At 47.8% G+C, this 26,943-nt stretch overlaps 1 protein-coding gene across 2 annotated transcripts in view; it reads right to left on the reverse strand.

The window, feature by feature from the left end:
* Nucleotides 1-12,353: 12,353 nt before the first annotated feature.
* The window catches only part of TRAPPC12 (trafficking protein particle complex subunit 12), a 298,877-nt gene continuing 284,287 nt past the window's right edge, over nt 12,354-26,943 (reverse strand). For both annotated transcript variants that reach the window (XM_063915478.1, XM_063915477.1), the window contains exons 11-12: nt 16,749-16,836; nt 12,354-12,733 (exon numbers count right to left, since the gene is read on the reverse strand). In XM_063915478.1, the coding sequence (XP_063771548.1) occupies nt 12,491-12,733; nt 16,749-16,836 (331 nt within the window). In that variant the 3' untranslated portion in view covers nt 12,354-12,490. The remainder of the gene's footprint in view (nt 12,734-16,748; nt 16,837-26,943) is intronic.

Here is a 26,943-nt window from a genome sequence, read left to right on the forward strand (position 1 = left end):
ATTTCTGTGCAGCACATGGCTGGAAGCTGGGGAGTATTTCTGTGCAGCACATGGCTGGAAGCTGGGGAGTATTTCTGTGCAGCACATTACTATAAGCTGGGGGTTATTTCAGGACCAGCACATTGCTGTAAGCTGGGGGTTATTTCTGTGCAGCACATGGCTGTAAGCTGGGGGTTATTTCTGTGCAGCACGTGGCTGGAAGCTGAGGGTTATATCTGTGCAGCATGTGGCTGGAAGCTGAGGGTTGCGTCTCTGCAATGCTGGGCTTGCAATGGTTACAAGTGATGTGACAGCATAGGCGTGCGCAGCACATTTTATTAGGGGGTGCACCGTCGGAGGGGTGTGTCTAGCACCATCTATTGACGGTCAATGCAATAAAAAATATCCACCCTTGTACCAATCCTAATAAAGCAGATACATTTTCAGATGTTGTGGTGTGCACCAAACAAACACCCCTGATGGCACTCACTGCAATTACACTGCTCCTCCTCAGCCTGGTCTGGCTCCCCCTCTCTTTCCCCTGCAAGCTGCAGCAGCTTACTCACTGACACTGACAGTACTGACTAGTACTGCTGCTGCTGGAAAAACAAGTAACGTGTCAATGCTGCTGTAGACCACCTGCCAGTATTGAATTTGTCTTCCTAAGAGGAATGCTGGCTGCATGCTGCTCCTCATCAGTGGCTGGCGTTGGGATAGCATAGAAGGAGAGAGGTGGTGGGTGTGATGGGTGGGCGTGCGAGCAGCATGACGTAATCACGTCACATCACGCTATTTTTGTACATAGTGGTGGAGCCGGGAGTTTGAAAGCGGTGTCAGTGGCACCCTTGATTAACCCAGGCGCCCGGTCAGTAATGCAGTCCTGACAGGGTGCAACGCAGAGGAACAGTAATCAGCCTGCTTGGCGATCGCTGCATCAGGCATGGGAGATCGGGGTGCCAGACATTAGGGGGTGCCTGTGCGCACCAGGCACCCCCCCTGCGGGTGTAGTACGGCTGACCGGCGGTCTCCTGACCGCCGGTTAGCTTACCCACGCCGGGATCCCGGCAGCATACCGACGCGCTGCGCTCGCCACGCTGCGGGCTCGGTGTCCCACTCTATGGGTGTCGTGGACACCCACGAGTGGAAATAGTCCCTGTTGGTCGGCATGCCGACCATCGGGATAGTGAGCGCTCGGCATGGTAGAGGAGGTCATGTGACTGTCGGTCACCCGACCGCCGGTCACATGAATACCCCCCCCCCCTGCGCACACCTATGTGTGACAGTAAGTATTCTGCCCACCAGTAATCACTGCCTAAATTTCTTCTCAAGAAATATTGTTCATGTAGCTTACAATGGGTGAAATTTGCCTGTACTTTGAAGGTGAACATCTGTTTTTGGCCCCATACATCAGCGATGAATTGGTGCAATTCCCATATCCTCTGGGTAGGGGAACAGAGTATATCCAACATGATGGCTTTCCCCCGATTTGTCGATCTTGAACTAGAAATGAAATGCTTTTTAACATGCAGAATTTCCACAATTGCTCGTTTTTGATTGGTGAAACAGATGGGGAATCAGTACTCTGAAATACGCCATGGAATAAGGTTATGTAAGCACTAGCAATAGGGGGAATCGGTACTCTGATGTATGGCCTGGCAGGATACGGTCTATAGATCTACACTAAAAAGGTGTAGAGTCAATAGGTCTACCACTAATGGTAGACATGCATGAGGTCAACAGGGTCAACACTTCAAAAGGTTGACATGACAAAAAAAAATATTCTTTTGTTTTCAACGTTTCATACTTTGCCATCCACGTGGACTACGATTGGGAATAGTAACCTGTGCTGAGCGCAGTGAGGCACATTGCCTGAGGCATGGTGGGCGAAGCTGTACACTAATGGGGCTTCTTTATGGCAGAAAAGTGGCAGAACACCCAAAAAAGGTCTACTTTTTTGTGCATACCATTTGCATGTCGACCTTTTGAACCTGTCTGCATATTCTATGTCGACCTAATGCATGTCTACCATTAGAGGTAGACTTATTGACTGTAGACCTTTTTAGTGTAGATCTAATAATCAACACCCGGCCTGGCATGAGGCTTTGTAAGCACTACAAATACGAGCGCAAATCCTGTCAGGTCCCATGTGTCTGCAGAGCACAGTATGAAAAGATCTGCTGGGGAACTACACATCCCAGCATGCTCTGCTTCAGCTATGAGGTTAGTATATGCTAAACTGGCAGGGCAAGTTAGGACGTGTAATGCACGTTACACTGTCACCGCGCAGTGACTACAGCTCTCATCGTATAGGAAGCACTGACCTCTGTGGGACTCACACTGTCACCGCGCAGTGACTACAGCTCTCATCGTATAGGAAGCACTGACCTCTGTGGGACTCACACTGTCACTGCGCAGTGACTACAGCTCTCATCGTATAGGAAGCACTGACCTCTGTGGGACTCGCACTGTCACTGCGCAGTGACTACAGCTCTCATCGTATAGGAAGCACTGACCTCTGTGGGACTCACACTGTCACCGCGCAGTGACTACAGCTCTCATCGTATAGGAAGCACTGACCTCTGTGGGACTCACACTGTCACCGCGCAGTGACTACAGCTCTCATCTTATAGGAAGCACTGACCTCTGTGGGACTCACACTGTCACTGCGCAGTGACTACAGCTCTCATCGTATAGGAAGCACTGACCTCTGTGGGACTCGCACTGTCACTGCGCAGTGACTACAGCTCTCATCGTATAGGAAGCACTGACCTCTGTGGGACTCACACTGTCACCGCGCAGTGACTACAGCTCTCATCGTATAGGAAGCACTGACCTCTGTGGGACTCACACTGTCACCGCGCAGTGACTACAGCTCTCATCTTATAGGAAGCACTGACCTCTGTGGGACTCACACTGTCACTGCGCAGTGACTACAGCTCTCATCGTATAGGAAGCACTGACCTCTGTGGGACTCACACTGTCACCGCGCAGTGACTACAGCTCTCATCGTATAGGAAGCACTGACCTCTGTGGGACTCACACTGTCACCGCGCAGTGACTACAGCTCTCATCTTATAGGAAGCACTGACCTCTGTGGGACTCACACTGTCACCGCGCAGTGACTACAGCTCTCATCGTATAGGAAGCACTGACCTCTGTGGGACTCACACTGTCACTGCGCAGTGACTACAGCTCTCATCGTATAGGAAGCACTGACCTCTGTGGGACTCACACTGTCACCGCGCAGTGACTACAGCTCTCATCGTATAGGAAGCACTGACCTCTGTGGGACTCACACTGTCACTGCGCAGTGACTACAGCTCTCATCGTATAGGAAGCACTGACCTCTGTGGGACTCGCACTGTCACCGCGCAGTGACTACAGCTCTCATCGTATAGGAAGCACTGACCTCTGTGGGACTCACACTGTCACCGCGCAGTGACTACAGCTCTCATCGTATAGGAAGCACTGACCTCTGTGGGACTCACACTGTCACCGCGCAGTGACTACAGCTCTCATCGTATAGGAAGCACTGACCTCTGTGGGACTCACACTGTCACCGCGCAGTGACTACAGCTCTCATCTTATAGGAAGCACTGACCTCTGTGGGACTCACACTGTCACTGCGCAGTGACTACAGCTCTCATCGTATAGGAAGCACTGACCTCTGTGGGACTCACACTGTCACCGCGCAGTGACTACAGCTCTCATCGTATAGGAAGCACTGACCTCTGTGGGACTCACACTGTCACCGCGCAGTGACTACAGCTCTCATCGTATAGGAAGCACTGACCTCTGTGGGACTCACACTGTCACTGCGCAGTGACTACAGCTCTCATCGTATAGGAAGCACTGACCTCTGTGGGACTCGCACTGTCACTGCGCAGTGACTACAGCTCTCATCGTATAGGAAGCACTGACCTCTGTGGGACTCACACTGTCACTGCGCAGTGACTACAGCTCTCATCGTATAGGAAGCACTGACCTCTGTGGGACTCACACTGTCACTGCGCAGTGACTACAGCTCTCATCGTATAGGAAGCACTGACCTCTGTGGGACTCGCACTGTCACTGCGCAGTGACTACAGCTCTCATCGTATAGGAAGCACTGACCTCTGTGGGACTCACACTGTCACTGCGCAGTGACTACAGCTCTCATCTTATAGGAAGCACTGACCTCTGTGGGACTCACACTGTCACTGCGCAGTGACTACAGCTCTCATCGTATAGGAAGCACTGACCTCTGTGGGACTCACACTGTCACCGCGCAGTGACTACAGCTCTCATCGTATAGGAAGCACTGACCTCTGTGGGACTCACACTGTCACTGCGCAGTGACTACAGCTCTCATCGTATAGGAAGCACTGACCTCTGTGGGACTCACACTGTCACTGCGCAGTGACTACAGCTCTCATCGTATAGGAAGCACTGACCTCTGTGGGACTCGCACTGTCACTGCGCAGTGACTACAGCTCTCATCGTATAGGAAGCACTGACCTCTGTGGGACTCACACTGTCACTGCGCAGTGACTACAGCTCTCATCTTATAGGAAGCACTGACCTCTGTGGGACTCACACTGTCACTGCGCAGTGACTACAGCTCTCATCGTATAGGAAGCACTGACCTCTGTGGGACTCACACTGTCACCGCGCAGTGACTACAGCTCTCATCGTATAGGAAGCACTGACCTCTGTGGGACTCACACTGTCACCGCGCAGTGACTACAGCTCTCATCTCATAGGAAGCACTGACCTCTGTGGGACTCACACTGTCACTGCGCAGTGACTACAGCTCTCATCTTATAGGAAGCACTGACCTCTGTGGGACTCACACTGTCACTGCGCAGTGACTACAGCTCTCATCGTATAGGAAGCACTGACCTCTGTGGGACTCACACTGTCACTGCGCAGTGACTACAGCTCTCATCGTATAGGAAGCACTGACCTCTGTGGGACTCACACTGTCACTGCGCAGTGACTACAGCTCTCATCGTATAGGAAGCACTGACCTCTGTGGGACTCACACTGTCACTGCGCAGTGACTACAGCTCTCATCTTATAGGAAGCACTGACCTCTGTGGGACTCACACTGTCACTGCGCAGTGACTACAGCTCTCATCGTATAGGAAGCACTGACCTCTGTGGGACTCACACTGTCACCGCGCAGTGACTACAGCTCTCATCGTATAGGAAGCACTGACCTCTGTGGGACTCGCACTGTCACTGCGCAGTGACTACAGCTCTCATCGTATAGGAAGCACTGACCTCTGTGGGACTCACACTGTCACCGCGCAGTGACTACAGCTCTCATCTTATAGGAAGCACTGACCTCTGTGGGACTCACACTGTCACTGCGCAGTGACTACAGCTCTCATCGTATAGGAAGCACTGACCTCTGTGGGACTCGCACTGTCACTGCGCAGTGACTACAGCTCTCATCGTATAGGAAGCACTGACCTCTGTGGGACTCACACTGTCACCGCGCAGTGACTACAGCTCTCATCTTATAGGAAGCACTGACCTCTGTGGGACTCACACTGTCACTGCGCAGTGACTACAGCTCTCATCGTATAGGAAGCACTGACCTCTGTGGGACTCACACTGTCACCGCGCAGTGACTACAGCTCTCATCGTATAGGAAGCACTGACCTCTGTGGGACTCACACTGTCACTGCGCAGTGACTACAGCTCTCATCGTATAGGAAGCACTGACCTCTGTGGGACTCACACTGTCACCGCGCAGTGACTACAGCTCTCATCGTATAGGAAGCACTGACCTCTGTGGGACTCACACTGTCACCGCGCAGTGACTACAGCTCTCATCGTATAGGAAGCACTGACCTCTGTGGGACTCACACTGTCACCGCGCAGTGACTACAGCTCTCATCGTATAGGAAGCACTGACCTCTGTGGGACTCACACTGTCACCGCGCAGTGACTACAGCTCTCATCTTATAGGAAGCACTGACCTCTGTGGGACTCACACTGTCACCGCGCAGTGACTACAGCTCTCATCGTATAGGAAGCACTGACCTCTGTGGGACTCACACTGTCACTGCGCAGTGACTACAGCTCTCATCGTATAGGAAGCACTGACCTCTGTGGGACTCACACTGTCACCGCGCAGTGACTACAGCTCTCATCTTATAGGAAGCACTGACCTCTGTGGGACTCACACTGTCACTGCGCAGTGACTACAGCTCTCATCGTATAGGAAGCACTGACCTCTGTGGGACTCACACTGTCACTGCGCAGTGACTACAGCTCTCATCGTATAGGAAGCACTGACCTCTGTGGGACTCACACTGTCACCGCGCAGTGACTACAGCTCTCATCGTATAGGAAGCACTGACCTCTGTGGGACTCACACTGTCACCGCGCAGTGACTACAGCTCTCATCGTATAGGAAGCACTGACCTCTGTGGGACTCACACTGTCACCGCGCAGTGACTACAGCTCTCATCTTATAGGAAGCACTGACCTCTGTGGGACTCACACTGTCACTGCGCAGTGACTACAGCTCTCATCGTATAGGAAGCACTGACCTCTGTGGGACTCACACTGTCACCGCGCAGTGACTACAGCTCTCACCGTATAGGAAGCACTGACCTCTGTGGGACTCACACTGTCACTGCGCAGTGACTACAGCTCTCATTGTATAGGAAGCACTGACCTCTGTGGGACTCACACTGTCACCGCGCAGTGACTACAGCTCTCATCGTATAGGAAGCACTGACCTCTGTGGGACTCACACTGTCACTGCGCAGTGACTACAGCTCTCATCGTATAGGAAGCACTGACCTCTGTGGGACTCACACTGTCACTGCGCAGTGACTACAGCTCTCATCGTATAGGAAGCACTGACCTCTGTGGGACTCACACTGTCACTGCGCAGTGACTACAGCTCTCATCGTATAGGAAGCACTGACCTCTGTGGGACTCACACTGTCACTGCGCAGTGACTACAGCTCTCATCGTATAGGAAGCACTGACCTCTGTGGGACTCGCACTGTCACTGCGCAGTGACTACAGCTCTCATCGTATAGGAAGCACTGACCTCTGTGGGACTCACACTGTCACTGCGCAGTGACTACAGCTCTCATCTTATAGGAAGCACTGACCTCTGTGGGACTCACACTGTCACTGCGCAGTGACTACAGCTCTCATCGTATAGGAAGCACTGACCTCTGTGGGACTCACACTGTCACTGCGCAGTGACTACAGCTCTCATCGTATAGGAAGCACTGACCTCTGTGGGACTCGCACTGTCACTGCGCAGTGACTACAGCTCTCATCGTATAGGAAGCACTGACCTCTGTGGGACTCACACTGTCACCGCGCAGTGACTACAGCTCTCATCTTATAGGAAGCACTGACCTCTGTGGGACTCACACTGTCACTGCGCAGTGACTACAGCTCTCATCGTATAGGAAGCACTGACCTCTGTGGGACTCACACTGTCACCGCGCAGTGACTACAGCTCTCATCGTATAGGAAGCACTGACCTCTGTGGGACTCACACTGTCACCGCGCAGTGACTACAGCTCTCATCGTATAGGAAGCACTGACCTCTGTGGGACTCACACTGTCACCGCGCAGTGACTACAGCTCTCATCGTATAGGAAGCACTGACCTCTGTGGGACTCACACTGTCACCGCGCAGTGACTACAGCTCTCATCTTATAGGAAGCACTGACCTCTGTGGGACTCACACTGTCACCGCGCAGTGACTACAGCTCTCATCGTATAGGAAGCACTGACCTCTGTGGGACTCACACTGTCACTGCGCAGTGACTACAGCTCTCATCGTATAGGAAGCACTGACCTCTGTGGGACTCACACTGTCACTGCGCAGTGACTACAGCTCTCATCGTATAGGAAGCACTGACCTCTGTGGGACTCGCACTGTCACTGCGCAGTGACTACAGCTCTCATCGTATAGGAAGCACTGACCTCTGTGGGACTCGCACTGTCACTGCGCAGTGACTACAGCTCTCATCGTATAGGAAGCACTGACCTCTGTGGGACTCACACTGTCACTGCGCAGTGACTACAGCTCTCATCTTATAGGAAGCACTGACCTCTGTGGGACTCACACTGTCACTGCGCAGTGACTACAGCTCTCATCGTATAGGAAGCACTGACCTCTGTGGGACTCACACTGTCACCGCGCAGTGACTACAGCTCTCATCGTATAGGAAGCACTGACCTCTGTGGGACTCACACTGTCACCGCGCAGTGACTACAGCTCTCATCTTATAGGAAGCACTGACCTCTGTGGGACTCACACTGTCACTGCGCAGTGACTACAGCTCTCATCGTATAGGAAGCACTGACCTCTGTGGGACTCACACTGTCACCGCGCAGTGACTACAGCTCTCATCGTATAGGAAGCACTGACCTCTGTGGGACTCGCACTGTCACTGCGCAGTGACTACAGCTCTCATCGTATAGGAAGCACTGACCTCTGTGGGACTCGCACTGTCACTGCGCAGTGACTACAGCTCTCATCGTATAGGAAGCACTGACCTCTGTGGGACTCGCACTGTCACTGCGCAGTGACTACAGCTCTCATCGTATAGGAAGCACTGACCTCTGTGGGACTCACACTGTCACTGCGCAGTGACTACAGCTCTCATCTTATAGGAAGCACTGACCTCTGTGGGACTCACACTGTCACTGCGCAGTGACTACAGCTCTCATCGTATAGGAAGCACTGACCTCTGTGGGACTCACACTGTCACTGCGCAGTGACTACAGCTCTCATCGTATAGGAAGCACTGACCTCTGTGGGACTCACACTGTCACTGCGCAGTGACTACAGCTCTCATCGTATAGGAAGCACTGACCTCTGTGGGACTCACACTGTCACTGCGCAGTGACTACAGCTCTCATCTTATAGGAAGCACTGACCTCTGTGGGACTCACACTGTCACTGCGCAGTGACTACAGCTCTCATCGTATAGGAAGCACTGACCTCTGTGGGACTCACACTGTCACTGCGCAGTGACTACAGCTCTCATCGTATAGGAAGCACTGACCTCTGTGGGACTCGCACTGTCACCGCGCAGTGACTACAGCTCTCATCGTATAGGAAGCACTGACCTCTGTGGGACTCACACTGTCACTGCGCAGTGACTACAGCTCTCATCGTATAGGAAGCACTCACCTCTGTGGGACTCACACTGTCACTGCGCAGTGACTACAGCTCTCATCGTATAGGAAGCACTGACCTCTGTGGGACTCTCACTGTCACTGCGCAGTGACTACAGCTCTCATCGTATAGGAAGCACTGACCTCTGTGGGACTCACACTGTCACCGCACAGTGACTACAGCTCTCATCGTATAGGAAGCACTGACCTCTGTGGGACTCACACTGTCACTGCGCAGTGACTACAGCTCTCATCTTATAGGAAGCACTGACCTCTGTGGGACTCACACTGTCACTGCGCAGTGACTACAGCTCTCATCGTATAGGAAGCACTGACCTCTGTGGGACTCACACTGTCACTGCGCAGTGACTACAGCTCTCATCGTATAGGAAGCACTGACCTCTGTGGGACTCACACTGTCACCGCGCAGTGACTACAGCTCTCATCGTATAGGAAGCACTGACCTCTGTGGGACTCACACTGTCACTGCGCAGTGACTACAGCTCTCATCGTATAGGAAGCACTCACCTCTGTGGGACTCACACTGTCACTGCGCAGTGACTACAGCTCTCATCGTATAGGAAGCACTGACCTCTGTGGGACTCACACTGTCACTGCGCAGTGACTACAGCTCTCATCGTATAGGAAGCACTGACCTCTGTGGGACTCACACTGTCACCGCGCAGTGACTACAGCTCTCATCTTATAGGAAGCACTGACCTCTGTGGGACTCACACTGTCACCGCGCAGTGACTACAGCTCTCATCTTATAGGAAGCACTGACCTCTGTGGGACTCACACTGTCACTGCGCAGTGACTACAGCTCTCATCGTATAGGAAGCACTGACCTCTGTGGGACTCACACTGTCACTGCGCAGTGACTACAGCTCTCATCGTATAGGAAGCACTGACCTCTGTGGGACTCACACTGTCACTGCGCAGTGACTACAGCTCTCATATTATAGGAAGCACTGACCTCTGTGGGACTCACACTGTCACCGCGCAGTGACCACAGCTCTCATCTTATAGGAAGCACTGACCTCTGTGGGACTCACACTGTCACTGCGCAGTGACTACAGCTCTCATCTTATAGGAAGCACTGACCTCTGTGGGACTCACACTGTCACTGCGCAGTGACTACAGCTCTCATCGTATAGGAAGCACTGACCTCTGTGGGACTCACACTGTCACTGCGCAGTGACTACAGCTCTCATATTATAGGAAGCACTGACCTCTGTGGGACTCACACTGTCACCGCGCAGTGACTACAGCTCTCATCTTATAGGAAGCACTGACCTCTGTGGGACTCACACTGTCACCGCGCAGTGACTACAGCTCTCATCTTATAGGAAGCACTGACCTCTATGGGAATCGCAGAGTCTATACACACTGACATTTGTTTTAAGCATTCACCAGATCGGTATCTTGCAATTCAAAAATCAGTAATTAAAAGGAATATGATATATTGGGTTAAAAAACAGGGTTTGTTATTTTTGTACTAATTGTAGACTGAAAAAGCACAAGTGGTCTTTGCATGCTGTTCCCGTGTGGCACGAATCACACCACAGTGTTCTAGCAACTCCAGTGTTAGCCGATATATCTGCAGAAGTACATGCACGGTTACAGCAAATATTCTGCTGTGATTACTGGCTGAATGAAAAGGAAACAATGTCTAGACACGACAAGGGAACTCACACGCACCTGGAAGCGATAGGGATGTGTCTGGCAAGGGAATAATGCATGAGTAACATAAAGCACACTGGTGCCCAGGAGCAGAATGCCAAATGGAAGCAGCCGCACTGGGAGCACGTTCTACAGTCCAGCAGTGTATATGTGTCTTATTTATTCACAGAGGCTCTAACGTATAGCTTACACATCTAATATATTAGTGTAATATAAGATACTAAGGTTCAGTACACAGGGCATATCTACAACAGGGCGAGATTTATACAGTGACATAAGGGGAACTATGAACGAGCCCATCAATGGCAGTCTTCACCATTAGCGACGTGGGGCACAGTTACAAAACAAATCTCTGGGGAGAAACGGTCACACATCAGGTGCACAACACTACAACTTAGTATCAGCCTCAAAAGTCAAAAGCTGTACAATAAAACTACCAACCCTATAATAGTAATCAGAACAGAATAGAAAACTAATAAATGGGATCGGTATGTTATACTGCCGCCCGGGATGCCGCAAGTCAGGATCCCGACATCGGCATCCCAAGCGGTGTGTGCGAGTGCAACTAAGCCCCTTGTGGGCTCATTGCGCTCGCCATGCTGTGTTCTCGGTGGTGAGCTATGCTTGCCGTAAGTTCTATTCTCACTCTATGGGTGTCGTGGACACCTATAGAGAGGGAATCACCTAGTGGCGGTATGGTAAGCCAGTAGGAATCCCGGCGTCGGTATTAAGACAGCCGGGATCCCGCTGAGCAGTATGCTGACTGCATACCTAATAAATATTAGTCCTGAATGTACACACAGTACTGTGATGCAGAGAGGAGCGCACTGCTGGTTGCGAAACGCGTTACATTTTTGCACTGCGTATGCTCGATAACGAAGCGCACATAAGTACAGGTGATTCGGAGTTACTATGCATTTTAAGAACTAGGTACTCGCGTGGGATGAGGCTGCGTATAGGGTGTAATGGGGTGTTGTTACATTACACCCTACAATGTTCAATGAAGATGTGACCATTCAACTGTTGATGCAGAGGAAATATACTCTGGAGGTGTATCGTCTGCACCTCTCATGATCGTGACTAGTAGAAAACCAGGCGTGTAGACATATGCAGATACTTCTGTATATAGAGCAACATACAGTATTCCTGATCTACTTCCTGCATCAGGCATTATGTACACACTTGGTGGACCTTGCAACCTATCTACACACTGGAAACTTAGTGCCTCGTGCCCCAGTGATGTCACTGGCTCCTAGTGAAAGGATTGGTTTGCTCGCTCATGTAAATTTGTCCAGCCCCCAAATTGGCTACCATCACTTCGTGCAAACAGGTAGGAGGGTCCACTTCAAGTAGATCACTAGGTACTGAACTAAACAATGACTCTGAACAGCGCTCTTATTACTTCCATACTTACTGCAAGGACGAATGAGCAATTACCGCCATGTTGCTGGAGCCACATTGACAAACACTAGTCGTAGACAAAAACTAAAACCGCACGTAGACAAAAAGAAAACACGGCTTATTGCCAAGACACAGGATAGAATAATCTCTCAATGTTCAATGACATTATTTTATTTAACCTGGGAATAAACATTTACATTTTCCAGCTGAAATATATACACAGGGATTGGATTGTGCGCTCTCCTCGCTGTGCGGAGACGGAGCAGTAACAGAATTATAGCAGCTTCAGACACTGAGTGTTAAAACTGTCACCTTCCTTGACAGCTACCGCCTCCAGCAGAGCCTGCTTCTTCTGCATACTGCGCGAGGACTCCAGCTCATACATAGTTGTCAAATTGAAGAGAACGCTCTCGTGGAGATAGTATTTGGGATCCTGCTGAACCAATCCTTCCAGGTGCCTGAGGGAATCCTTTAATTTGCCCAAATAAAGCAGGCAAACGGCTGCATTGTTATTTGCCTGGAAAATAACAGTGTGGGGATGAGACGAGACAATAAAGCGGAGATCGATAACCCCTCATCAGTGTACTGACGGCAGCCCAGTACAGAAACGCTATCCTTCATCACTATCGATTAGCAGGGAGATTCAGGAGGTGATTAGAGTAATGAACAATGGGGGTCCATGACGTGCTGTGTGTGGCCGGGGAGAGTAACAATGAAATCTCACCAACGGGAAAGACATTCATTTAATGACAGCTCTAATGTATGGGACTCTCGCAGTCTGTCAGTGGCGGCGCTGTATGTTATTGCGATGTTATAAATACTGTACTATGTATTGTTCAATATTATTATTATTTATAATTTATGTATTATTGCGATGTTACAAATACTGTACTACGTATTGTTCAATATTATTTATAATTTATGTATTATTATTGCGATGTTATAAATACTGTACTATGTATTGTTCAATATGGCGTGTGAAGTGTTGACGAGAATTTTGACTCTTTTTATACTTTATGATTCTCCTTTTAACCTGTTCTATGCCACAGAAGGTGGTAGTTTGTTTGCTAGGATAATAGTAAACGGGCAGCTACATCGCTTCAGTACATCATCGATACTTAATAGTGGAATCATTTCAGAACAATGTAGAATCTGGAAGGGAAGGAAGACCCAGGTGTGCTATCCTGCGAGTTACAGGCACCGCCATGATTTCAGCGATTTAGGGGGTATTTATCAAAGCATGGAGAGAGATAAAGTGACAGAGATACACCACTAACTGATCAGCTCGTTACTTTTTAAACACAACCTGTAACATGAGAGTTAGGAGCTGATTGGTTAGTGCTTTAACACTCTCTGGGGCAGATGTATTAACCTGGAGAAGGCATAAGGAAGTGATAAACCAGTGATAAGTGCAAGGTGATAAACGCACCAGGCAGTCAGCTCCAATATGTAAATTAACAGTTAGGAGCTGATTGGATGGTGTGTTTTTCACCTTGCACTTATCACTGGTTTATCACTTCCTTATGCCGTCTCCAGGCTTAATACATCTGCCCCTCTATCTCTCTCCATGTCTTTGATAAATGCCCTCCTTAAGGTGGGTACACACTAGACGATTTGCTTCGTGAGCGATATTGTCTAGTGTTTTCCCTTGACTCCTGGGCAGACGATATAGTGCATACACACTGAGCGATATCATTAATCCCTTGTCTCTCTAAGCTACTTGAGCGACTTGCCTACTCTCGACTCACACACTTTCTTAACTCATACACTTTGTTGGACCCACTTCAGTCAGGCTTCCGTTCCCAACATTCCACAGAGACGGCACTGACTAAAGTGGTTAATGATTTGGTCACTACGAAGTCTAAAGGCCATTACTCACTACTTATTCTTCTAGATCTATCTGCTGCATTTGACACTGTAGACCACTCTCTTCTCATACAGACACTACAATCCCTAGGTCTTAAAGACACAGCCCTTTCTTGGTTCCTATCGTACCTATCTAATCGCTCCTTCAGTGTTCACTTCTCTGAATCTACCTCCTCTTCGCTACCTCTTTCAGTTGGAGTACCGCAAGGCTCAGTCTTGGGTCCTCTGCTTTTCTCCATCTATACCTCATCTCTTGGTAAACTAATCAGCTCTTTTGGTATTCAGTATCATCTGTACGCAGATGATACTCAAATCTACCTATCCTCCCCTGACTTGTCCCTATCTGTACTGGGCCGTGTTACTGAATGCCTTTCTGCCATTTCATCCTGGATGACATCTCGCCACCTCAAACTGAATATTTCAAAGACAGAGTTAATTATATTTCCACCGGCCAATAGTAACAACCTGATATCTCTATCACTGTTGAAAACTCGACTATCTACCCTACCCCACAAGCTCGCTGCCTAGGTGTCATCCTGATCTGTCCTTTGTTCCCCACATTCAATCTGTCTCAAGATCATGTTACATGCATCTAAAAAACATATCCAAAATACCTTACACAAGACACTGCTAAAACTCTAATCCACGCTCTCATTATCTCCCGCATTGATTATTGCAATAGTCTCCTAACTTGTCTTCCCAAAACGAGACTCTCACCACTACAATCCATTCTGAATGCAGCGGCGAGGCTTATCTTCCTCGCTAGACGTTCATCGACTGCAGATCCACTCTGTCAGTCCCTCCATTGGTTACCTGTACTCTACCGCATTCAATATAAAATAATTTTACTCACACACAAGGCCATTAACCAAACTACACCAACGTACATCACTTCGCTTATCACAAAATATCTCCCAACCCGACCTCTTCGCTCTTCACAAGACCTGCGTCTCTCATCCACACTCATTACTCGCTCCCACTCACGACTGCAGGACTTTCATCGGGCTGCACCCACTCTGTGCAATGCCCTACCATGCACAATAAGACTCTCCTCTAGTCTCCAAACCTTCAAGCGTTCCCTGAAAACTCACCTCTTTAGGCAAGCGTATCAAATTCCAGAACCGCCCAGATAACTTTCCTAAACCTTCCTATCAAATTGCATCCACTCTGTACAGTCCACACATATTCTCACATGTCTTCTCATTCTATGCAATAGATAGGCATATGTACACAAGGAAAGGTGCTATTTCCCTATAGATTGTAAGCTTGCGAACAGGGCCTTCCTACCTCTATGACTGTTATCACCCAGTTTGTTATTGTTATTTCAAATTGTAAAGCGCAACGGAATTTGCTGCGCTATATAAGAAACTGTTAATAAATAAAATAAAAAAATAAATAATGATATCGTTCAGCGATGTCACGTTGCAGCCGGCTCGAACATGCAGTTTAGACGATATAGTCCAAGTTGAGATGCATGCACAGACTACGGCTATATCGTTAACGACCCGCAGGAGCACGCATAGTTAAACGATATCACTCAGGGCGGTGAAAATGAGCGATACCATTTAAAATAATACCTAATGTGTATGGACCTTTAGTTTCTAGATTTAAAGTGACAATTTAAAAGTAGGTTGTTTTTGCCTTTTACGTTATTGCCATTTTAAAAGTAGCAGATAAATTGCTCCAGAGCCTGCAACTTGTAGGCTATCACATCTGGACCCATGGCAAACTGTGTGAAATGATGGAACATTTACAAAAGTGACTACCAATTGCAGGATCTACAGATTACCTGCCAGAAACCAGATCTGGAGTAACTGCAACTATCCTAAAACGTGGCATTTGCATTAATTCTGTATACGTTAAAGAAGTTGTCCACTCAAACGAAGTATTTAGTTCTAAACAGAGTCCCCTAACTGGCAGAATGTTGGGGGCTCAGTGCATGTGCCAACAATCCAATCAGTACCCTCTATATACTGTAAAATGCCTTAGTAGTGCTGAAGTTAGGCAGCCCACTAACAGGGAGTTGGCTAACCTTCTCTAGAGCGTGTGAGCACGGACACTTTCCCTGTATGTTCAGCACTAACGTGTGCTGCAAAAAATGTTTATTGAGCACCACACCAAACGAGGGCCTGATTCAGGGCTGGACCGATTCAATCACAGCTGTCGGATTTTTTATTTTTACTGAAAAAAGAGAGAGTGCGCATGTGCTGTAATGGCTTCGGTCGCAGTGTGGGGGAAGCGCGGCGACGGGGAGGTGTGTCTAAACCGCAGGAGTGTTCCTGGTGTTTTAGATGCGTGTGGAAGCCAGACTGTCTTCAGATGCAGCTTCACTGGCCTCGGCAGCTGGACATGCTGAGCAACGGCAGATATCCAATGACCCACACGATGGTGATCTGATGCTGCATTATCGGACACAGGCAGCGGATCTGAGAAGCCTGGAGTGGGTGTTGTATCAAAAGAGACGCTTCCTAACTTCTCAGATCTGACCAAAGACGCAGCACCGATCACTCCTGCGCCCATCTCTGAGTCATCCGCACAAAGCTGGAATCTCTGACGGTTATGGAAGCAGCATGACTTATGGTCTGCATCAATATCCATCATTCATGCCATGCCAGAATTCACACCACTTTATGACACATGTAGTCTACAAATAGCACATAACTTACCACAGTGTTTGTTGGGTCCAGCTTCAGAACCTCCGTGAAAAACCCGTGAGCCTCTAAAAAGTTATTTTGACCGAGATGAAGAAAAGCCCTAAGAGGAGAAACAGCGTTATCTTTAACTGAATTAGTATTATTCAATATCTGATTAGCTTATACATTTATATCTACGCCCATCATATGCCTTAATACGTAGCATTTAAAAACCAATATATGCATACTGTGATAACATAAATCTTTTCTTCATGTACAGTATCCATTATACTAGTTTCACCGGATTGTGAGCTATGTAATACGTCTTTTCCCATAACAATAGTACATTGAGACTCTGTGTCCCAGCTGAAATAAAAAAAAGTCTGTGGGATCTCGAGACATTTTTTTTTTTTTTAAATAATCATGATTATTAATACTTCTACTGCCTTATGGCAGAAATACTTCTAACAGCTTCTATATACAGCAATGATATGATGCAAAAATAGGATTTTAATACCTACCGGTAAATCCTTTTCTCTTAGTCCGTAGAGGATGCTGTGGACTCCAAAAGGACCATGGGGTATAGACGGGATCTGCAGGAGACATGGGCACACTATAAGACTTTGAATGGGTGTGAACTGGCTCCTCCCTCTATGCCCCTCCCCCAGACCTCAGTTATAGGAACTGTGCCCAGGAGAGACGGACATTTCGAGGAAAGGATTTTTGTTAAACTAAGGGCGAGAAACATACCAGCCCACACCACAAACATACCGTACAACCGGTGTAGCAGGAAACCAGATAACTGTATGAACTAACAGCAGCAACAAGCCGAATATAACTGATACACAACCCACGTGTAACCAAAAAATAACCAGTATCAATACAACTGCAAGGAACAGTCCGCACTGGGATGGGCGCCCAGCTTCCTCTACGGACTAGGAGAAAAGGATTTACCGGTAGGTATTAAAATCCTATTTCTCTTACGTCCTAGAGGATGCTGGGGACTCCAAAAGGACCATGGGGTCTATACCAAAGCTCCAGAGCGGGCGGGAGAGTGCGGACGAATCTGCAGCACCGATTGAGCCTCCAGACTCCAGTTAGAGAACTGTGCCCAGGGAGACGGACATTTCATGGAAAGAATGTATTGTTTAAACACGGTGAGTGTCATACCAGCTCACACCTCAAACATGCCGCAGAACATGGCATTCAACAGAACACCAGCCGACGGCATGAAAAATATACAGCAATATGCTGACCGAAAATGTAACACAACCTGTGTGTAAACACAACCAATAAAAGCATACCGCATGCCATGGCATGAATAACGTCAGCAACAGACTGACTGAAAAGAAACACCACATGAGTGTAACCATAACCAATAACTGCAGATACAGTACGCACTGGGACGGGGGCCCAGCATCCTCTACAGACTAAGAGAAAAGGATTTACCAGTAGGTATTAAAATCCTATTTTCTTATGCATCCTAGAGGATGCTGGGGACTCCAAAAGGACCATGGGGTCTATACCAAAGCTCCAGAGCGGGCGGGAGAGTGCGGACGAATCTGCAGCACCGATTGAGCCTCCAGACTCCAGTTAGAGAACTGTGCCCAGGGAGACGGACATTTCAAGGAAAGAATGTATTGTTTAAACACGGTGAGTGTCATACCAGCTCACACCTCAAACATGCCGCAGAACATGGCATTCAACAGAACACCAGCCGACGGCATGAAAAATATACAGCAATATGCTGACCGAAAATGTAACACAACCTGTGTGTAAACACAACCAATAAAAGCATACCGCATGCCATGGCATGAATAACGTCAGCAGCAGACTGACTGAAAAGAAACACCACATGAGTGTAACCATAACCAATAACTGCAGATACAGTACGCACTGGGACGGGGGCCCAGCATCCTCTACAGACTAAGAGAAAAGGATTTACCAGTAGGTATTAAAATCCTATTTTCTTATGCATCCTAGAGGATGCTGGGCACTCCAAAAGGACCATGGGGTTTATACCAAAGCTCCAGACCGGGCAGGAGAGTGCGGACGACTCTGCAGCACCGATTGAGCAAACATGCGGTCCTCATCAGCCAGGGTATCAAACTTGTAGAACTTAGCAAAAGTGTTTGAACCCGACCAAGTAGCTGCCCGGCAAAGTTGAACCGCCGAGACTCCTCGGGCATCCGCCCAAGAAGAGCCCACCTTCCTGGTAGAATGGGCCTTCACCGACTTCGGTAACGGCAATCCAGCCGTAGAATGAGCATGCTGAATCGTATCACAGATCCAGCGTGCAGCAGTCTGCTTAGAAGCAGGAGCCCCAATTTTGTTGGGAGCATACAGGATAAACAGAGCCTCTGTTTCCCCAATCTGAGCCGTTCTGGCGACATAAATATTCAAAACTCTGACTACATCGAGAGACTTCGAATCAGCCAAGACTTCAGTAGCCACAGGCACCAAAATAGGTTGGTTCATGTGAAACGCAGAAACCACTTTTGGCAAAGATTGTTGTCGAGTTCTCAATTCCGGTCTATCCACATGGAAAATCAAATAGTGAGACAAAGCCGCTAATTCAGACACCCGCCTTGTGGACGCCAAGGCCAATAGCATGACCACTTTCCAAGTGAGAAATTTTTTAACTCAACCTTTCGTAAAGGTTCCAACCAGTGTGACATAAGAAACTGCAACACCACGTTAAGGTCCCATGGTGCCACTTGGGGCACAAATGGAGGTTGGATGTGCAGCATTCCTTTCACGAAAGTCTGAACTTCTGGAAGGGCGGCCAATTCTTTTTGAAAGAAAATTGATAAGGCAGAAATCTGCACTTTAATGGAGCCTAACTTTAAGCCTGCATCTACCTCTGCTTGCAAAAAAATGGAGAAAACGACCCAGCTGAAATTCTTCCGTAGGTGCCTTCTTGGATTCACACCAAGACACATACTTCCTCCAAATACGGTGGTAAAGCTTCGCCGTTACTCCTTTTTTAGCCTGAAGCAATGTGGGAATGACTTCACCGGAAATACCCTTTCGGGCTAGGATATGGCGTTCAACCGCCATGCCGTCAAACGCAGCCGCGGTAAGTCTTGATACACGCCCGGTCCTTGCTGTAACAGGTCCTCTCGTAGAGGACGAGGCCAGGGATCTTCTATGAGTAAGTCTTGAAGATCTGGATACCAAGCCCACCTTGGCTAGACCGGAACAATGAGGATCGCCTGAACCTTTGTTCTTCTTATGTTTATCACCGTCGGAAAGAGTGAAAGTGGAGGGAACACATAGACCGACTGAAAAACCCACGGTGTCACGAGAGCATCCACTGCTGTTGCTTGAGTGTCCCTTGACCTGGAACAATATCCCTGAAGTTTCTTGTTGAGGTGAGACGCCATCATGTCTAAATGAGGAATTCCCCAAAGACTTGTCACTTCTGTGAAAACTTCTTAATGAAGACCCCACTCTCCTGGATGGAGATTGTGTCTGCTGAGGAAGTCTATTTCTCAGTTGTCTACGCCTGGAACGCAGACCGCTAATAGAGCGTTTACATGCCTTTCCGCCCAGCGAAAAACTTTTTCGGCTTCTGCCATTGCCACTTTGCTCCTCGTTCCGCCCTAGCGGCTTACTTACGCCACTGCTGTTACGTCATCCGACAGAATTAAGACGGGCAGATCGTGAAGAAGATGTTCCGTTGTAAATAGCTCTTAATTTAAGAATGTTTATTGCAGACAAGCTACCCGGCTTGACCTTCTTCCCTGGAAATTCTTCGCCTGGAAAGACTGCTCCCCAGCCTCGAAGACTTGTATCCATGGACACCAGGATCTGTCAAAGTCGAAAAATATTGCAGTACACACATCACGTACAAACTACACACAGATGGCCTCCTTGCGCGCACTTGTTCTGTCGTGCGTGCGCATATCCGTAATTTGCGTATGGTCGCTCCCGCGGTCCTGCGCATTAGCGCGTGGTATGAGTATTTACGGTAGAGTTTGTGAACGCATGGAAAAGCTATCAAAACACATTACATATTTAATCCAAATAGTGCACAATGTACACATAGTCTCCCTGCACCACATCAGCAAGTTACAACAGTTTAAATGGTAACAGAACAAAGGGATTCACCTTTACAGGATAGGAGGGGACAGAATAAGGTTATAAGGTGGTGTTTGGTATCCAGCTGTAGGGTATTTTAAGGGTAATATTCCGGTGTTGGTTTGCAGAAGATCGCAAGTTCCTGCGAATAGTTATGTGCAGGAGCAGAATATAGATATAAACTGTATTTACTGTACATTAGGTATGCGGCGGGAACCCAGGGGAGACCACCCACAAGTGCATCTTGAACAGACATCGCCCACCTATTCAAACCAACCTATGACCTCTCCTGTACTGTAAATGACAATCCCTGTGTCCAATGGACAAAGAGATTACAGTATCCATTGTGTTAAGTTTTGGAAGATTGTATAAAAAGAGCCAGCTGCAGGCCTGGTCACACAAGACTCTCAAAGTTATCTATCTAGATGACCGAGGACCAGACTGGGTAGCGCGGCGAAATCCAAACAAGTATGTACCATTGACTGTAGCCATTATTCTTTTGTATTGTATTGCTTTGTGGTTGTAACCCCCTTTCAGTAATAATATGCTGTGGTGTTGGAACTCAGCAGTTTAATTACAATCTGGTGTTGTGTCTTCCTTTCCCTGCTAAGGTTTAAAGTGTATTACTATCGCATGCATAGCTGTTAAGGGTTCACGGTGTATCTTTGGGTGTGTACGCGCTGCGTGTACTTTGTACAGTCAGTGCGGCGTTTGTACGCAAAGTCCGTACACGGTACGGGACTCTGTACGCTAATGGTGTAATAAGTACGTAGGTTGTGGAATAAGTATAGCGGCCGCAGCGGTTTCATTTAAAGTGTATGAAATGTCTTTTTAAAGTGTTGCTTTTAGTCCTGTACGTAAACCAGCGTTTACAGATCTAATCCTGGATCCCGAACCTTCGTCCCTCTAGGAGGTGCAAACTGTGAGGCCACCACAGAAGAAATATCCTGGTTCTGGAAAATAGGATTATTTTCCGGTGCATGTGCAGGTGAGACCCGGACCACATGTCCAACTGGTCCCGCAAAATCCACTCTGGCATTTGACCTGCTCACCGAATGGCCTCGTAGGCCGCAACCATCTTCTTCATCAACGGAACGTATTGATGGGTTTACACTGTTGCAAATCTGATCAGACTCTGGATCCTCAGATCTCTTTCCACAGGAAAAAACAAACTCTCAACAGTTCAGTATCTAATCTTATTCCCAACTCCGACATCTGCGTCGTCGGGATCAACCGCGATTCTCTGTGTTGAAGACTGTCAGAGAGAAACAACTTGTTTCCAGACCTCGCCGTAGTCAGGAGAGCGTCCCAGTACAGAATAATAATAATAATGGCTCTTACTATTGAAGGAAAACCATCATACAGCCATCACCCAGGTAAGCTTAATGCGGATGAAACCGCATTTAAACCTTCTGTATTCTTTTAGAGGTTGGAGATCCCTACCCTTAGAGATTCCATCTTGTAGTTCAACTTCTTAAGTAGAAATCTTTTTGGGGTTGTTCTGACCGAGCTGTCCGGGCTCAGAAGCACGAAAAAGCTTGAAAAACAGCTTTTTTTGTGTGTGTCAGGGACAGCAGGACAATGTCCTGACCCCGACCCAACTCTTGTATGGCGTCGCATACTACCTCCCCGTCCAGAGGAGAATCGTAAGTTCTATTTGAAAAATCAGTAAGGGGAATCAACTGGAAACTCCAGTATGTCCCCCTTTGGACTCTATTCTTAACTCACTGGTCCATGTCCATTCCAGGACTGACTGAAGAGTATTAGCAGAGTTCCCACCTGTGTGGGCTCCAGCAAGATAGACCCAGCGACATGCGGTTGATGTGGTAGAAACAGAGAACGATATCTGTTTCTGCGAACTTGAAGTCTGCAGACCTCTTACCTTTTCACCTTCCTCTACCTGCAAAGAAGGGGAAAAAACGGTATCCAACCGGTCAAATGACTGCATCCTACAAAAAATGCGTCACCAACCGTTCTGAGGGACATAGGTCCAGAAGGTAGACTTACCAGTGGTATCTGCCGAGATCAACTTAACAAAGCCATCTCCAAACCAGGTTACACCTCCCTAGGGAAGATACTCCAGTATTCCTCGGAGGCAGCCTCAGCATATCCTTGGTGAATCCACAACGCCCTCCTAGTCAAGAGGGCCATGGAAGCGGCCCGCAAACCCAAGAGGTCCATACCTCCTGTAGTCGCACGGCAGCATGCTGCAATGTTCTAGATAAGACCCGACTTAAGGAATATCCCCTCTCTCTCTAGGGTAATTATATCGGATGCCAAGGTAACCGACCATTTCTGAATACAAGCACTCCCCCATGTGTATGTAATGCAAATATCATCAAAGCATATAATTAAAATATCACTTAGCTTCCTGTATACGATCCTTTGTGACAGGGCCCCGTGCAGACCAGGGGTTGACTCACTTTATTCTATCCACGGCGGGAAAAGAAAAAACACTTGGATTCCTTGTGAGGATTTGAGACCATCTCGTCAGGCTGACCTAGAGCTTTATCAACAGAGCGACCAGCACATGAGAAGGAATAACTTTACTTCAGCATTCATTAGAAAACATAATATGAATATACATATTTAGATACACATATACACACATATATCTATACACATCATACAATATATATATATATATATAGTGACATTAATGTGTTCTGAATGTGTATGAACATGTACTGAATGCCAATGTTGTGGATCTAACCAGGAAACATTATGGTCGACATAAGACATAGTATTCGTCGACAACAAGGAGTAGTAACCGGGCAAAATAACATTCTTGCGACCTCGAGGGGTCTGAGGGAAATATATACATAATTTTAATATCACGTCTGTGCTCGAGTTACCGCTCAATGTAACCGTACCATACATGTATATATATACAGGTATAGGTTTTTACATTATCATGTTAATTTACACCCAGTTATAACAGTTGGTGCCGACAGGGTCACCCACATACGACTGTGTCTCCCATACAGTGTTTACTTTGGAAAAGCTTACAAATACTGACATTTCATCTCCTCAATCAAGTACCATCAGGAGTCGGCAATGCTGACAGAGGGATTCCCATAGCTGTTTGTGGCAGAGCACTCACTCATGTCGACACACGTGTACTAAAACACCCACCGACATCGCTTATAATGGGTAGATTCCAGTATCTGACAGGGAAAACACAGGACTTTTAACAACTCATTAACCACATGCTAATTTTATATACAGTGCTTCATTTATGAACCTGTAGTGCACTAAATAACTGTGCCCCCCCCTGGTTTTACACGGTTAGTTGTTCAACAGTGTTTTTGGCGGGGCCAGCGTCTCTGTGAGGAGAAAATGGCGCTGTATAGAGTTGTGAGGGCTAAGCCACACCCCCTTCTCGGCGCGCTTCAGTCCCGCTATTTTTTCACCTTTTTATACTGGCGGGGGTCAGTATACAGTGCCTATGCACTGTATACCTCTTTGCCAGGCATGTATATGAGGTATTATTGCTGCCCAGGGCGCCCGCCCTGCACCCTTGAAGTGCCGCTTGTGTGTGGGAGCAATGGCGCGCAGCGCGACCGCTGCGCGGTACCTCCGAGACTCTGAAGTCTTCTGCCGTCACTGAAGTCTTCTGTTCTTCTAATACTCACCCGGCTTCTTTCTTCTGGCTCTGTGAGGGGGGTGACGGCGCGGCTCCGCGAACGAACAGCTAGGCGAACCAAGTGATCAGAGCCTCTGGAGCTAATGGTGTCCAGTAGCCTAAGAAGCAGAGCCCTTGAACTCAGAAGAAGTAGGTCTGCTTCTCTCCCCTCACTCCCACGATGCAGGGAGCCTGTAGCCAGCAGGTCTCCCTGAAAATAACAAACCTAACATAAAGTCTTTTAAGAGAAACTCAGTAGAGCTCCCCTAGTGTGTGTCCAGTCTCTCTGGGCACAGAGTCTAACTGGAGTCTGGAGGAGGGGCATAGAGGGAGGAGCCAGTTCACACCCATTCAAAGTCTTATAGTGTGCCCATGTCTCCTGCGGATCCCGTCTATACCCCATGGTCCTTTTGGAGTCCCCAGCATCCTCTAGGACGTATGAGAAAAAAAAAAAAGAAAAAAAGAAGAGGTCCCTCTCTAGCTGCACTGGAGCAGAGAGGAAATGGAAGGCAATTCTGCCGGATGGACATTAATTGGTGTCTACATCATGCTGCATGTGTGACAACATAGATATGAAAATCCCATCTGCTCTTATAAGCCCTAAAGGGGGGTTGTTAAAAATACATGGGATCCACATTTTTCTTTTTTTAATAGAGTAATTTTTATTTCTTCGGAGAACGGTTTGATCCCAGAAAATACATAACATTGACAAAACATGTACATTAAGGCAAGATAACACTGGTAAGACATCATTCGCTTTCAACATAATAACAAACCATGTTATTACAGGAACGTGTATGTACATGCATTTATTTTTTATCAAATAAACTTGCATAATCTGGAATTTAATGTAGAAAACCGCATTAAACTTTTTTATTCTTATACCATAGTAACACTTACTAACAACAAAACAAAAGGGGAAAGGGAAAAGGTAAGGAAGGAGAAAAAAACAAAAAACAAAAGGGGAAACGAGAAAGAAGAAACAAAAAAAGGGGGAAAAAGAGACACAGAAGAAATCCAATCTAGCTCAAACCCTAACTACCAGGGCCCACAGCTAGATTTCCATTCAAGGCGCATCGATTAAGAGTAAAGCATACAAGACAAAATAGCAATTCAGGGACCTAGCAGCATCCCAGCAACCTTTAAATCGTAGGGTCAGGGAAGGAGTATGGGGATTCTATCCATGGGGATTAAATTCTGTCAAATTTAGCAGAGGCATTATACTTCATATATATGTAGCGTTCCTTAAAAATAGTGTCATTGATCAGGACCTTAAGAGCAGGTATCGAGGGGCCACTGGGGGCCAACCACAACCTCGCGATACACACCTTTGCCAAGGCACATATACTGCGAGCATAGAGGCCCTCCGGGCTGGAAACAAAAACAGAACATCCCATCCCCAGAATACAAAACTGTGGGGTGAGCATAGCACCAGCTATTCCTGTATTCTCCAGAACCGACCTGACTCCCGACCAAAACGCCCGCAGCAACGGGCAATCCCAAATAAGATGCCAAAAAGTACCCATAGCCACCCCACATTTAGGGCAGTCACCCGAGCGACCTGTCCCAAAACTAGCCATTCTAACCGGGGTCATATATGTTCTATGCAGTAAGAAGAATTGTATTTGTTGATACCTAATGGATTTGGTAACCGTGCTCGGATATTCCAAAGCAAGGGTCCAGTCCTCTTCAGTTATGGGGCCCAGAGCCTCCTCCCATTTTCCACGGAGATGTGTCAAAGGGTCTGTATGGATTTTAGCAAGAAGATAACCATAAGCAAGGGAAATCATCTTATCTCGACCCAACGTACTTACAAAGGTCTTAATGGGAAATGGAAGGATCTCGGGGGGAGAACTAGCAAATTGGGACTGTAGAGCATGTCGAAGTTGAAGGTATCTGAAAAAATATGAGTTGGGCAAGTCAAATTCATCCTTCAATTGTTGGAAGGATTTAAATATATTATCTGTATATAGGTGAGAAATGGAAACCACTGATCTAGGAGCCCAAATCGCCCTCCCTTCAAGCGTATGCAGCTCGGGGAGCCATCTGGAGTACCAGAGGGGGGTGTCCGGGTCCAGACTGTCAAACCGTAAAAGGTCCCGCAGGGCCTCCCAAATCCGCAAGGCCTGAAATATAATCGGGGGAAGGAATCGAGCTATGCTCCCACTCAACAACACCTGCAGAGGAGATAGATCAGGGAAATAGCATTGAATGAACACCCAGTGTAGAGAAGTGACGCCAGTATCCTGCACCCATGCACTAATATGAGTCAACTGAGCGGCATAATAATACATCTGAAAGTTAGGCAAGGCCAGGCCACCATCACAACGCTGCCTGGTGAGAGTGTTCAGCTGAATTCTAGGCCGCTTGTTAGCCCATATTAAAGAAGACAAAATGCTATTCAGTTTTCTAAAAAAGGAAGGATAAATGTATACAGGGGATTGAAGAATAATATACAGAATTATAGGCAATATTATCATTTTGATAAGGCTGACCCTGCCAGATACAGTCAGTGGAAGC

This window comes from Pseudophryne corroboree, chromosome 4, assembly GCF_028390025.1.
Source record: "Pseudophryne corroboree isolate aPseCor3 chromosome 4, aPseCor3.hap2, whole genome shotgun sequence".
In the NCBI taxonomy this organism is placed as follows: Eukaryota; Metazoa; Chordata; class Amphibia; order Anura; family Myobatrachidae; genus Pseudophryne; species Pseudophryne corroboree.